General features: G+C 41.6%; 1 protein-coding gene across 1 annotated transcript in view; it reads left to right on the top strand.

The window, feature by feature from the left end:
- The window catches only part of LOC126399193 (ryanodine receptor 3-like), a 136,886-nt gene that overhangs the window by 66,089 nt on the left and 56,384 nt on the right, over window positions 1–14,413 (top strand). The window contains exons 22-37 of the mRNA XM_050059034.1: window positions 774–877; window positions 1,357–1,440; window positions 1,711–1,870; window positions 2,051–2,195; window positions 2,558–2,763; window positions 3,068–3,242; window positions 3,935–4,143; window positions 4,399–4,562; window positions 4,761–4,809; window positions 4,918–5,078; window positions 6,831–6,993; window positions 9,464–9,550; window positions 10,091–10,317; window positions 11,281–11,493; window positions 12,296–12,905; window positions 13,411–13,611. Of these exons, the coding sequence (XP_049914991.1) occupies window positions 774–877; window positions 1,357–1,440; window positions 1,711–1,870; window positions 2,051–2,195; window positions 2,558–2,763; window positions 3,068–3,242; window positions 3,935–4,143; window positions 4,399–4,562; window positions 4,761–4,809; window positions 4,918–5,078; window positions 6,831–6,993; window positions 9,464–9,550; window positions 10,091–10,317; window positions 11,281–11,493; window positions 12,296–12,905; window positions 13,411–13,611 (2,958 nt within the window). The remainder of the gene's footprint in view (window positions 1–773; window positions 878–1,356; window positions 1,441–1,710; window positions 1,871–2,050; window positions 2,196–2,557; window positions 2,764–3,067; window positions 3,243–3,934; window positions 4,144–4,398; window positions 4,563–4,760; window positions 4,810–4,917; window positions 5,079–6,830; window positions 6,994–9,463; window positions 9,551–10,090; window positions 10,318–11,280; window positions 11,494–12,295; window positions 12,906–13,410; window positions 13,612–14,413) is intronic.

Below are 14,413 nucleotides of genomic sequence, written 5' to 3' on the forward strand. Positions count from 1 at the left end.
TAATAATCCTCCAGGACTGTAACATGCTCATGTTTAACCCAAACAATGTGTCATGTGACTGCAGTTGGTTCAGATCGAGGTCGGAACACGTTCTCACCACAAATGAACCGCACCAGAGTTCGTTTGTAACCGGACCAAGACCACCTCTTCAAGAATGTCTTGATCCGGTTGTCTAGGTGTGCACCCAAGTGTGATTGCTGTGTTCCCACCTGCCCAAATGAACCGCACTTAGGGAGCAAACAAACTTGAGTACGATTGTACCGATCCAAACAGGGCAGGTGTGAAAGCACCCTTAGACAAATGAACATGAAAAAACAAGTATAGGTTGAAAAATACTGAGCTTACCCTTTAACGTTTGAGTAAGACAAGCTTATCAGAGAAAGAGTCACTTACTGAGAGTCTGTGCGCAGCAGAAAATTTCTCTTAGTTGACTGGATCACAGACAGATGAGTCTCTTGCCACTGTGACACTCTTCTTAGAGCTGATTCAGGCTTATCTCTGCTTTATTAAAAAATTAACACCTGAGGGCTGAGTCAGTGCAAGTGGAAAACAAACAAAAATGCATCTGCCAGCGTCGACTGCAGATAAATTAGGCTGCGGTCCAGTTTTTTATTTCCTGAATACTGAGCCATGCTTAATCATGTTTTCCTTTTGGAGTGTGTTGGCAGTTATCGACAGATGGGCTCATAGACCAAAGAACAAAAAAAGAAAAAATCACATTTGTCACTGTTACATGAAACATTTAGTAATGACACCGACTGCTTTCTTCTCAGGTTCGGGATGACAACAAGAGGCAGCACCCTTGCCTTGTGGATTTCGCCAAGCTGCCTGAAACTGAAAGGAACTACAACGTGCAGATGTCTAGTGAAACACTTAAGTAAGGCCGGGCAGTTTGCTAAATAATCCAATTACTTATTCATAGAATTGCCTCTCCTCCTTGCTGAATGCTCTGCGAGAGCAGATTAAGGCTCAGATTAAAGCAGTGCTTGTAATGACTTGCATCTCCTGAGTGAATTCCAGTATTGATTTTTAAGAAATCTTAGGTCCAGAGCTTATTTGAGCCAGCTACTGAGTCATCTCACTGTAAAAACATTTGGCTTGCCTCAATAAGACCGAGCCAAATGCTCAATAACTGCCATGTATCCATACAGGCATATCCGGCTACTATTCGCAGTGTAACTATTGATCGACTAAGATTTATCAATGGCTAATGAGCTGTGTTAAAAATGTAGCAGTCTCTCAGTGGATTGTGCTGGCGTGAGGTTGAAACATATTCATCTTTCAAAGTGTAATGGGGCTTGAGTATTGATATCAGATATGGTCTTTCTGTATTATATGTGTCTCTTTTATCCTCAGGACCCTGTTGGCTCTTGGATGCCATGTTGCCCAGGTCAATGTTCACGCTGAGGACGATCTGAAGAAAATTAAACTTCCCAAAGAGTAAGTTAACAGCTTTTTTCTTTTGACAGCCTCTTGAATATCAAGAAAGAAATATGATGCATTTTACTCTAGTTTTTTGAGTTTTGCTGAGTTTTCTGAGTTTGTTGCATGATATCTTACGTTGGAAGTCATCTAGATGTTATAGGATATCCCTGTAAAAATATGATCAGATATAATTTTACCTGATTTGAGTGAGAGTCCAGGGAAATGGGAACATGATTTTCATGAAATGCTGAAGTGCTTTTACTTTTTGTAATCTTTCTTCTGCAGCTACGTGATGTCTAATGGTTATAAGCCTGCGCCACTGGAACTCTCTGACGTGAAGCTGAATGCAGGTCAGGAGGTTCTAGTTGATAAACTGGCCGAGAATGCACATAACGTGTGGGCCAAAGACAGAATTAAACAAGGATGGACCTATGGCATCCAGCAGGTAAAAGTTTGGAACTGGCAGCACATTGGTCTGGTCTTTAAAATGAGAGTAAAGTTAATAACAATAACAATATTGATTTGGAGATTTATGCTGCAAAACTGTTATTTGTGTTATATGCTTGTCTTTATCCTACTTCGTGTTTCCTCTGTTGTATTAGCATATTTTTCTTGTTTGTGTCAGGATTTGAAGAGCAGGCGTAATCCCCGCCTGGTGCCATATGCTTTACTTGACGAGCGCACAAAGAAGTCTAACAGAGACAGTCTGAGAGAGGCCATCAGGACCATGGTTGGATATGGATATGACATCGACCCCCCAGACCAGGAGGGTGAGAACATGTTACTGACACAGCTGACACACAGAACCCTTATAACTCCTCGGGTGGAAACATGTAGAAGGACAGGTGCTATTTAGGCTGACTGAGTGTTGTAGGGCCAATGAAACCTGCACACATTAATTTCACGCGTTCAGACGATCCCCCAGCGACCCCTAAAAGGATAAGCAGATAATGAATGAATGAATTTCATATTTAGTGACATATTCAATTACTTAAATCAGTTTACCTGTAATTATATAATTTGATACCGATGCCGAAAATGCTGCCTAAAATTAGCTACATATCCTATTGGTGTCAGTTGATATTTAGTGCAAGTTAAAACATCGATTCTCCCTGTCTCTCCCTGTCCCCAGGTGTCCATGTGGTGGACGATCAGAGCATCGAGACCATCCGCTTCTTCCGCGTGGAGCAGACATATGCAGTGAAGACAGGAAAGTGGTACTTTGAGTTTGAGGCCCTGAGTGGAGGAGATATGAGGGTCGGCTGGGCCAGACCAGGCTGCAGGCCTGATGTGGAACTGGGGACGGATGACCAGGCTTTCGTCTTTGATGGATTCAGGGTAAACCAGCTGTGACATATTGTACAATTTTACTTGCAGCAGCAGCCATCATTTTTCCATCCTTGCTGCATTACAGGGTTTAAAGGGTTTCAATTTTGAGTCACTTAAATTTAGTGTAGTGCACAATACTGTTCATGAATCAGCATAATATGAAGTTGTTAGGAGTTGTTAGGATATTACCATTGATTGATTCCATGATATTGTGGCAGCTTGTACAGTAGGATCACTTTGATCATAACGGTTTTATTAGCATGATCATACAATAGATGCTGCAACACATTAAAGCTTTTTCTTTTTCCCCCAGGGTCAACGTATGCATGCAGGCAGCCGCTACTTCGGACACCCTTGGAAAAAGGGTGACGTGGTCGGTTGCATGATCAACATGGAGGACAAATCCATGATTTTCACCCTGAACGGCGAGCTCTTGATCACCAGCAAGGGCTCTGAGCTTTGCTTTGCTGACTTTGAGGCCGAGGACGGTGAGGGCTCCATAATCCAGTGAACTTTAGTGCTAATTTATTAATTTATTCTCTGTGTGTTTCATCCTCAGTATCTCTAGAGGTAGGACTGGGTTTGTTTGGCATTTGGCATGAGGCAAAATAAAACAAAAAAACTGTACAAAATGCTAATGATGTTGCAATTTAATGAAGTCCATTGTGGCACTGGCCCATTACTCTGTAAATGAAGCATCCTTCAGGACAATACAGAGTCACATTGGGATAAAGTTAAGTGATTTAAATTAATTGTTATAGCTGATATGTGTTGCATTCTGCTGTATAGACAGTTTACATACATGACAGCACACTGATTTTTCAAGGTTAATAAAAATGCAAATTTAGTATTTAGTGTGTGCTGGAATGAAGTTTATATTGTTATTGCTATTGTTATTAATAACTAATGCATTCCTTTTTTGTGGGTGCCAAGATTTTTTTTTTTTGCTAGGGTTATAAAGCCACCAGACTAATTAAATGCAGCTCTTGAGGGCAGATAGACAGATTACATCGTTAGTGTTGGAACTGTCTGAGTTACTTTTTAATTAAATGTGCAGAGAAAGGTTTTCCAACTTAGTTCAGGGAGGCAAGGGATGGCATGACTGGGTGATATTTCACTGTTTAGAAGAGACCAATATTGACCTGGCAAACCCACCAATGTCCTTTTAACTGTCCTCCAGGTTTCATCCCTGTGTGCAGTCTGGGCATGTCTCAGACTGGACACATGAACCTGGGCAAGGACGCCAGCACTTTTAAGTACTACACCATGTGTGGTCTCCAGGAAGGCTTCGAGCCCTTCGGCGTCAACATGAACAGAGAGATCACCATGTGGTTCAGCAAGCGCCTTCCCACCTTTGTCAACATACCCGAAGACCACATGCATATTGAGGTGAAGACGCACGTCCATTGTTATTATTTTTGTTGTCGGTATTGACGCTTCGCTAAGTTCCGCCCCTCGAATACAGACTGGCCACTCATAGCGTAGCATCGGCCAGCTCCAAACAGGGTCAGACAAGTTCACGACTGCGCTTCGTTGACTCTCATGCATCGTTTCAGATATTCTTCATTTCTAGGTTGATACTGTGAAAACGACATATAATGATGTGTATTATCACCTTCTCCCCCCTGACTCTTAAATTCTCAGGTGACGAGGATCGATGGAACAGTAGACAGCCCTCCCTGCCTCAAGGTCACCCACAAGACGTTTGGCACACAGAACAGCAACAATGACATGACTTACTGTAGACTGAGCATGCCCGTGGAGTTCTACTCCACAGACAAGATACTGGATGAGTCACTGAAACTCAGGTCAGACATCTGAGTGGCGCTGGCATAGCAGTGGAGAACGTTGTTGTGATGCAAATAAAGAAATAATTACGAAGGAACAGCAGTGGAATTGTTTTGATGTTACTGCAGCGATGTCAGATTTATCCATTTGATCATTTCGTCTCAATTTGCACTTATTTGCTCTTGCTGACAACTGCTGCTGTATTTTTCTCTCTGCAGCCAACCTCCAAAAGAAGATGGAAGTGTTGACTATGGAAGCATCACAACTGTAAATAAACCCACAATTTGATAGATACACATCTGAAAACATTTTTACAGATGACTTCTGTCTGTTTAACAAGGTTAACCTGTAGTACTGTGTGCGTTCTTATTGCAGTACTACCACTCAGTGAGAGTATTTGCTGGACAGGACCCTGCGTCAGTGTGGGTGGGCTGGGTCACGCCGGACTTTCATTACTACAGCAAGAACTTTTGCCTCAGCAAGATGCGAACAGTCACCGTCACCCTGGGAGACGAGAGGGGCCGGGTCCATGAGAGGCAAGTTCACAGGAGTTTTATAGGATATTGTGAAACACAGAGAGGTTTAATGTAGATGGGGTGAGTCAGCAGATGTGCTGCGTTCTTGAAAGAAATCAGGGATTATCTGGGAGTATAGAAAACGTGCCTTCTTACAGTTACTTAAGTAAGGTCATACAATATTTCTTATACAGTATTGTTTAAGGGCTACTGTGTGAATCCTGTTCAGAGCCCCTGTTTGAAATGTGTTTTCAGAGATGAATTCCCTTGTGATGTGTTCCTGTAGTCTTACCATGAAGCTGATTTATTGTAGTAGAGCAGTGCTGGGTGTTGCATAGGGCTGCAACTAAGGATTATTTTCATTGTTGTTCATTGTGTCAGTTATTTTCCTGATTGATCGATTAGTTTTGTGGTCTATAAACTGTTCGAAAATGTTGATTAGTGTTTCCTAAAGACAAAGATGACGTTCTCAAGTGTCTTTTATTGTCCACAACCCACAGATATTGAGTTTACTGTCATTGACGAGTAAAGAAGATTTACATTTAAAGAGGCTACAATCAGAGAATGTTGACTTCATTTTCTTAAAAGTCATTACTCAAACCAATGAATCAATTATCAAATTAGTTGACGAGTAATTTAATAGTTGACCAATAATCGATTAATCGTTGCAGTTCTAGTGTTGTGGGACATGTATTGATGGGACTGAGATAGTATTTTGAGTGAATGCTGTGCTGGCTGTATGGAAATCACAAAACTATTGCAAGAAAAGGTAAAAATATTTGGGCTATTAACTTCTACCATGGTATTTCACAGGCTCTGTCCAATTCATAACAAGGAATAACCCCTTTAGAAGAACCATCTCTTTTTCAGGGGGGTCCTCAAGGAAATATAATACAATACAGGCACAATTAGACAAACATTTAACAAAAAAAAGGAACGGGATCATTAGACAACACCAAATATGACCAAAAAAAAAAAAACCCAAGCAAACAAGAAAAAGGAAAAAAACAACAATCCAAAAACCCCAAAGGCAAACAATAATAAAAAACAAAGCAAAAAGAGCAAACATTGCCATTGGTAACATGATAAAACAGTTGTCATCACCTTAGATATTTTCTAGACCTCTTCAAAGCAAAAGAGCAATCGTTTTCTAAACACACTTCTAAATTAGGTCACAATCGGTGATATGCACAGTTGATTTTGCAGTGTTTTAGTTCATTAGTTTGACATTATGAGAAGACATCAAAGCACAGACATGTACAAGAAATGGCAAGGATAATACAGTAAAGCCCAAGACTTCTTTTCATTGTGGTGCTTGATGTAAAGGTAGCAAAGATGCAAGAGTCCAGATGACCTGGCAGCATTATACTCGCAAAAAATCAACACAGTCCCTATTTTATTATCATTAAGATTCTACCCAGTCAACCCTATATATAAATTACTTATTTTAACCAGTATGGTAAACTTACACTTGACCCAGCAGTAGCACTGTGTCTTTGGCTACAGAACCAAAGACATATTGACGTATCTTTTATCATCCTTTTTCCATCCTCCTTCAGTATTCAGAGGAGAAAAGCCTTTGTGTGTAACAGAATGAATATGAATGAGGCAACAGCCACAAGTCAACACAGATCGATGAATGTGGCACATAATGAAAAGATATTGTGCACAAGTTAGTTATTTTTCAGTCATCTTGTTTGTCCTGTGGTTGTTCGTATTCACATGGATTTATGTGTGCCAGGCTCATTTTTTTTCCTGCCGTTGTTGCTGCAGCGTCCAGAGGAGCAACTGCTACATGGTGTGTGGAGCTGACGCAGCCGGGCCGACTTCCTCCAGCCACTCCAACTCTGACCTGGAGATCGGCTGTCTGATCGACCTGGCCACTGGCCTTGTGTCCTTCACTGCCAATGGCAAGGAGATGTCCACAACTTATCAGGTAAATAAGGATAATAGCACAGTAGTGGGGTGCAGAGGACTAAAGCACAAGGACAGTCTGCTGCATAAACTTCAGTATGTGAATAATTATGTCTTTATACTGTGGTACATATGCAGTGTTTTTCCTCTTTACCCACTACTCCTACAAACACTCACCCTGGACTCATTCACCTTTTATCCTTCTTTAAACTCTCTGATCAAGAAAGGCTCTGTGATGTTAGAGTACATGTTGCTTTTAAAGTTGCACCATGTTCTCCAAGTTTTATATGTCGCTCAGTATTGCATTGTTTTTTACACATTATCTTTGCCTGTCTTTTGTGCTAAGCTGCTGTGACGGTACAATTTCCTGCTGGGATTAAAAAAGTACAGTTTTTGTTTTCCAGTCCATCTGAAAAGCAAAAAGAAAAAGAGTCGAATGTTGTTGAATTTTAAATTAATACTCCTCAGCATTCAGCTCCATAACCATTACATTCAGAGATTGAGAACCTTTGAGTGTTTTTGTCGCAATAAATCTTTTGGATGATGGCACTAAGACTCATTTGTATTCCGCGCATGCACTCAAAATACCTTCCCTCCTATCTTCCCTTCAGGTAACGTAAACAAATTTGCACTGCAGTAAATTAGACCTGCAGAAAGGCAGTTAGGAAATTACACAGTTGAATTCTCATCTGTTTTCAATACCAGAGTCTTAACAAAGACCGACATCTGCTCAGTAATCCTCGTCTCGCCTCGCTGATTTCAGGTTTTTAACGCATCATATTGAATACCTGACTAGACCACAAAATGACGCCTTCAGAAGCTCCTATCAACACAAGTCTTGTTCAGCTCCTATCTCTGTTATTGTCTCCCGTTTTCTTTCTTCTTTCCAGTCCTTGATTTAGCTGTGAATTGGCATTTTTAAAAGCGAAAATCTTCAGAGGGAATCGAGAAGCTTTTAACTTGATGAAAAGCTTCATGTTGTGGGCTGTTTTTCCGTTCTCTTTGTATTTATCTTTTGTGCTGATGGCTGTCATCGGAACACCAACTGATACTCATTGAACTCGGATTTTAAATGCCAGCTAATCCATGGGTTTAGAGGTTAAAAGCCTTCTGACATTTATTGAATTTGCCACCAGAAGAGACACTAGAAAGAGCAGAATACTAAGCACCAGATGCACAACAAGCTGAAATAAGAATTAGCCATGATTTTAGATCCCACTGCGGGGTTAGTTCAGGACAAATCTGAATCTATTATATGGCTGTAATGGTTTGTGTGTTTGTACTGAACTGTCACAGCACAGGGGTCACAGTGCGGCGCATGCGGATAGGTGGATAGATGCACATAATGTGGAAACAAACTTCACACATTAGGTTTCCATCTAGAAACTTTAGTTGTACACCAGTAATACAATAAGCACATTGGCATGCAAGTCAGTCACACTGTTGGGAGCATTAATGAAACAGTGGAGCAACAGAGAGAGTTGAGTATCAGACAAGGATGGTGTGTCGGCATTACTCCACTGTTATGGGATATGTAAATGGAAACACATCCAACGCACATTTGTCACCAGGATGATAAACCTTTGGGTGCTTTGAATATTTAAATATATCTAAGGTGGGGTTAAAGGTAGGGTCTGGAGGATTTTCCAGTTGCTGTTTGTAAACACACATTCAAATTTGGCCCCTCCTATCAGGCTCAACTCTCCTGGGTGTACGGAGCCTGGAGGTACGGAGAAAGGCTTCACAGAAGAGGTTCAGGCAAGGCTCGCGCTGATGCACACTCGGACACGCTCGGACACGCTCGGGCATGGCACCTGCGCTCTCTCATTGGCTGAGGAAATCTCCGCCCAGAAGCGGTCCGAGCTCACAAAAACATCAAAATACAGTTAAAGGGCAGGAGCTCTGCAAACAGAGTCACCACCACACATGAGTAGAAGCCCATAGGTGATGATTAAGCAGGATTACATTTGTATATGTCTATATTTTGTTTTGTTTGAAAATCCTCCAGATCCTACCTTTAACTGTAAGTTTCCAGTGTATTGCTTGCGCTACTGTCTGCTCAAATCAAATCAAATCAAATCAAATCAAATTAACTTTATTTATATGGCACTTTTCATACAACAGTAACACAAAGGGCCTNACACACACACACACACACACACACACACACACACACACACACACACACACACACACCGACAAGCTCACACCCTCACACACTAGCTATCACTAAAGAGACAAACTAAATAAAACTAAATAAAAAGGAGTGTATTCTTATCAGTGTGTTTTTTTTTCTGCTGTACCGAACTCACACTGAACTGTGACCCCTGAACAGGGGTATGATCAGAACCGTGACTTTGTGCACTGTTACTCTGTTACAGTACTGTAATCTTCATCATGCAGTAGAGCAGCATCTTTGCTTCATTTAGTTGTATTATTAACCTGATGAATCTAAATAACTAAATCTATGATGCCTGTGACTTTATTTTCAGGTGGAGCCAAATACCAAGCTGTTCCCAGCTGTGTTTGTACGCCCCACCAGTGCAAACCTCTTCCAGTTTGAATTTGTCAAGATCAAGGTTTGTCCCTTTTTCAAATCCAACATTTTACAATGCTTGGACATGATATGGTGTGTAGTAGTGAATTTTGGTTTTAAAGAATTTTAATCCTTCACATTATTTATATTGTAGTACACCTAACCTCATTTTCTGGAGATCAACATGATATGTAGAATAATTTTGCATCTTCTCTCTTTTTTAATGTCCCTCATTCTCTTAAATAGTCATGCACTGGTCAACAGACCCAAATTTGTGACCTACATTGTCAGTTTTTCCTGTCATTAATTATTTAGCTCTGTCTGCACTTGAAATTGTAGCAGTTAGAATTAAACTATGCTCAAAATACATATTATACATTATTTGGGAGGATGTAAGGATAATAACTGTGGATGAAATATTATCTAAGGTAAACTTTTAGTTTTGCTCAAGGATCCATTAGAGTCTCCACTGAAGGCTCCGCAGATTTAAAATAAATTCAATAAATTGTATTACAGTCTATCCATTGGTTAAAATTGTTTCCCACATGATCTCTCATATTTCCGTCTCCCTCTCTGCTCCCAGGATGCGATGCCGCTCTCGTCTGCCATCTTTAAGAGCGAGCACAGGAACCCGGTGCCACAGTGCCCGCCACGACTGGACGTGCAAACCATCGTGGCCGTGTTGTGGAGCCGGATGCCAAACACCTTCCTCAACGTGGAGACTGCTCGGGTCAGCGAGAGGCACGGCTGGGTGGTGCAGTGTCTGGAACCACTGCAGATGTTGGCTGTGCATATACCTGAGGAGAACAGGTGTGCAGCAAGGATGTGATGTAGGCTTAGAACATAGTCTGTAAACACCTTCACCTGATACAAGCGCGACTTCTGTGGTCAGTGTAGCAGCTTTATTTGATTATAATGAACGTGCTCTGCTGCGGGCATCCTGTGGCAGACGTTTCATGTTGCGACCGTGTCCCATGTATTTTGGCTGTTACAAGCACTCCATTTCAGCATTTATGGAGTTTGTTTGTTCCTTTTAGGATGGGGCGTTATGAATTAAATTCTTTATCATTAAAGGTATACTATGGATGATTGATTACTGTTTGTGAACATGCTTGCCAGCAAAGGTCAAAAGCCAACCCCAGATTCACTCTTGTTTGGCAATTTGCTTTGTTGTATTTGCGATTTTACTACGCTGTGTCTCTTGGATGCCTGCTGCTTATGTTCTGGCACCTAGGCCTCGGAAAGATCAATCAATACTTGTGAACATGAGCTACTCTCTCTCTTAAAGCCAGAAACTAGAGAAGTCAGTTTGAAACTTGTGATGTCATAAAAGTGTCAAGTCTGAATGGATGATAGATATAGATGATTAATGGGAGCCTGATTTTGTGGACCCACAGAATGTTTTTCTTTTTTCTACCCAAGTGAGCTTTATTCGATTATAGTGTTCTCAGTCCTGAAACAGAATGTATCCATATACCCAGAACATTTCCCTGAGTGCTCTCAGTGTCATCTGTAACATCGTTTCCAATTTAATAACTTTGGAGCAGTTTTAGCACTCTAGTTTTTGGATTTGGGAGAGAGTTGCTCATTTTTACTAATATTTTTTGGAGGGTTTTAAACCATAGGAATAACGTATACATTTTGAAAATGGGCGCAGTTACCCTTTAAGTCCAATCCAATACACCAAGGAACATTAGAAGAGATGGTTTGCTACCTAGTATGTACTGCTGCAGTCTAAATATCCTAAATGATCCTTTTCCTGCTTTCCTCCAGGTGTTTGGACATCATGGAGTTATCAGAGCATGAAGACCTGAGGAAGTTCCACTACCACACACTGAAGCTGTACTGTGCCCTCTGTGCCCTGGGAAACACACGTGTTGGCCATGCCCTCTGCAGCCATTTGGACCAATCACAGCTCCTCTACACCATCGACAACCAGTACCTCTCTGGCATGCTGAGAGAGGGCTTCTACAATGTCCTCATCAGGTATTTTTGATTCATTTTATTTTATTCATTTTGACCTTCCTGGATTTTTCGTCTGCATTTTTGAAATGGAGTGAAAATTGTAGTTGGAGATATATAAACACTGATGTCAGAGATACAATGCTGCAAGTGTCAAAATTTAACAACCTGCGCTTTGATGCTCAGAAAAAGAAGTTGTCAGTATTTTTACCCATCAGAGAATGTAATGATGAACAATGATATAATTATAACTTATTACAACATCAACTCCAGCACCATTAACTGATGAAGTGATGGAGCCACACACAAGACCACAAAGCAAATGTGTCATAATAAATCTTAATGATGCCCCTGTGTAATCTGGTGTGTAAATGAGTCTCTCTTTTCGTCATGTTGTCAATAAATTCTCAGCCTAACCACAGATATATTTGATTGGGATAAATCATACATTGTGACACTGTGCTTAACCTCCATTATCACTGAAAATGCACTTTTAATGGGAGGGTGTTAACATCCCTATGGGTGGAAAGTTTTGTTTTAAAACTGTGTTTATGGGCCACAAATAGTTTGAGAACTTAACAGCAAGTCAGGTAATTGCTGACTCACTATCATTGATCCACAACCCTGTCACCTCCCACAGATATATTATGGTAATTTTGTGCTGCGGGGGTGTACAAATCTTAGCAATTGCACATTTATACCACTTAGGGGAAGATTATTTTTAAACCTAGACCTAGAATATGGAATACTTATTTTCTGATAAGTATAATGGCCAATGCCTCCAGGTGTGCACGATGATTGAACTGATTCTTCTTCTTATTGCCAGCATCCATCTTGAGACTGCAAAGGAGGCTCGCCTAATGATGAACAACGAGTTCATCATCCCTGTGACGGAGGAGACTCGCTCCATCAAGCTGTTCCCTGATGAGTCTAAGCGGCACTCGCTGCCCGGCGTGGGCCTGAGCACCTCCCTCAAACCTCGGGTCAACTTCTCTGCTGTGGGCATCATCGGCACAAAGCGGCAGCAGTACCTCTACAGCCCCCAGATCCCTCTGGGCATTCTGAAGGAGAAAGCCATCAGCATGCTCACTGAGGCCGTGCAGGGCGGAGGCACGCACATCCGAGACCCGGTAGGCGGCAGCGTGGAGTACCAGTTTGTCCCCATCCTGAAGCTGATTGGAACGCTGTTAATCATGGGAGTCCTAACCAGTGAGGAGGTGAGGCTGATTCTCCTCCTGATTGACCCCAACGTGTTCGGAGAGGCCAAGGAAGGCGAGGAAGCCAAGGGAGATGAAGTGGCCGTGGCGGGGGAGAAGGAGGAAGTGAGCAAGAACGAGGAAAAGGCTGTGGAGGCCGGAGAGGAGGAGACAAAGGAGAGTAAAATGCCTGCTAAAGGTCTGCTGGAGAAGTCGCTGCCCGAGTCTGTCAAACGCCAGGTGATGAAAATGAACATAAAAACATGCACACACGTGACAGCCATTAAATGAAAGTTTGGAAATGGTTGCAAAAAACTTCCATCAAAGTCCATCGATTAATATTCCAAGGTTTTAACTAAATGTAAATTTTCCCCATCTTATTTGCCTATATCCGTTTTGGTACACTAGTTCCCTATTTGTCAGCAGTTCTGAGATTTTATGATTTATCTCTCTCTGAGAAGTGTCTGCATGAGTGCAAAGGGAGGCTGTGGTTGAATACTAATGTTGCTATCAATGACAAAATGCTTGAGAAAACTGGAGAAAAACAGCTTTAATCTTTGCATTATATGAGGTTTCTCTCCAATGAACATACAGAAAAACATTCAGTCAGTTGATATGATGATGAAATGAGCTTATTCAAAGCCACATCCGACAATGCAGACAGAGAGAAAGAGACACTTCTACTTCTGAATGTTCTCTGGATTGTTGGAGTTAATTTCTTAAAATGGGGTTTGGTTCTTTGCAGATGTGTGAGCTGCTGCACTACTTCTGCGACTGTGAGCTCAAGCACCGCATCGAGTCCATTGTCTCCTTTTCCGACAACTTCGTGTCCAAGCTGCAGTTCAACCAGAAGTTCCGCTACAACGAGCTGATGCTGGCGCTCAACATGTCAGCCGCCGTCACCGCCAAGAAGACTAAAGAGTTCCGTTCACCCCCACAGGAGCAGGTACAGCGTCTGAGAAAAAATGTTTACATCCCGTTGAGATGTAATTTATGTTCAAGTCGGTTTGAGGTATTATATTAGAACAAACCCCAGAATGATCACTCAAGCCTCAGGGTGGAATAAATCTATGACCTTGACTAGAACAGACTCGGAAGCAGGGACTGTAGAGTGCAGGGTTTGTAGTTCTCTGAGAGCCTTTAACTTTTCAGTGGTTTCTTAAATATATTTTCTGCTGGTATTCCCAAAGGGTATATTGGGCCATATGTGAGGCTGAATTGAACTTTGATTGAGTTGACCGTGCATTGAGAGTTAAACAGCTGACATTTAAGAAAAGAAAATTGTGATTAGTCCACAAGGGGGAATTTGCATTTTACTGCATTCAGCTGTACAGGTCAGGATACATTGTGTTTGATACTGTAGAAACAGCATCAATCCAGCATTACACCTCTGCGATCAACGTGTCTGTCAGTCCTATGATCGTAAACTCAAGAACGCCTAGAGGGAATTTCCTCAAATTTGGCAGAAACCTTCACTTGTTCTCTACAGAAATACTTGCCAATAATTCAGCACCATAATCAGGAACAGAAGGGGAGACATTTTGTCAGATACTGAAGTGGTGACACTAATCTTGAGTAGTGCTGCACGATTAATCTAATCGCAATCGCGATGTCAGGCTGTGCGATTACATAACCGCATAAAAGGCTGCGATTTGCGATTTAATGTAGGCTAAATAAATGTTAACGTGTGTGCCTGTGAACGTGACTGCCTCTCCTGTAGTGTGGAGTTTGTTGTGACATCACGCCCA

This window comes from Epinephelus moara, chromosome 12 (genome assembly GCF_006386435.1).
Source record: "Epinephelus moara isolate mb chromosome 12, YSFRI_EMoa_1.0, whole genome shotgun sequence".
NCBI classification, from domain to species: domain Eukaryota; kingdom Metazoa; phylum Chordata; class Actinopteri; order Perciformes; family Serranidae; genus Epinephelus; species Epinephelus moara.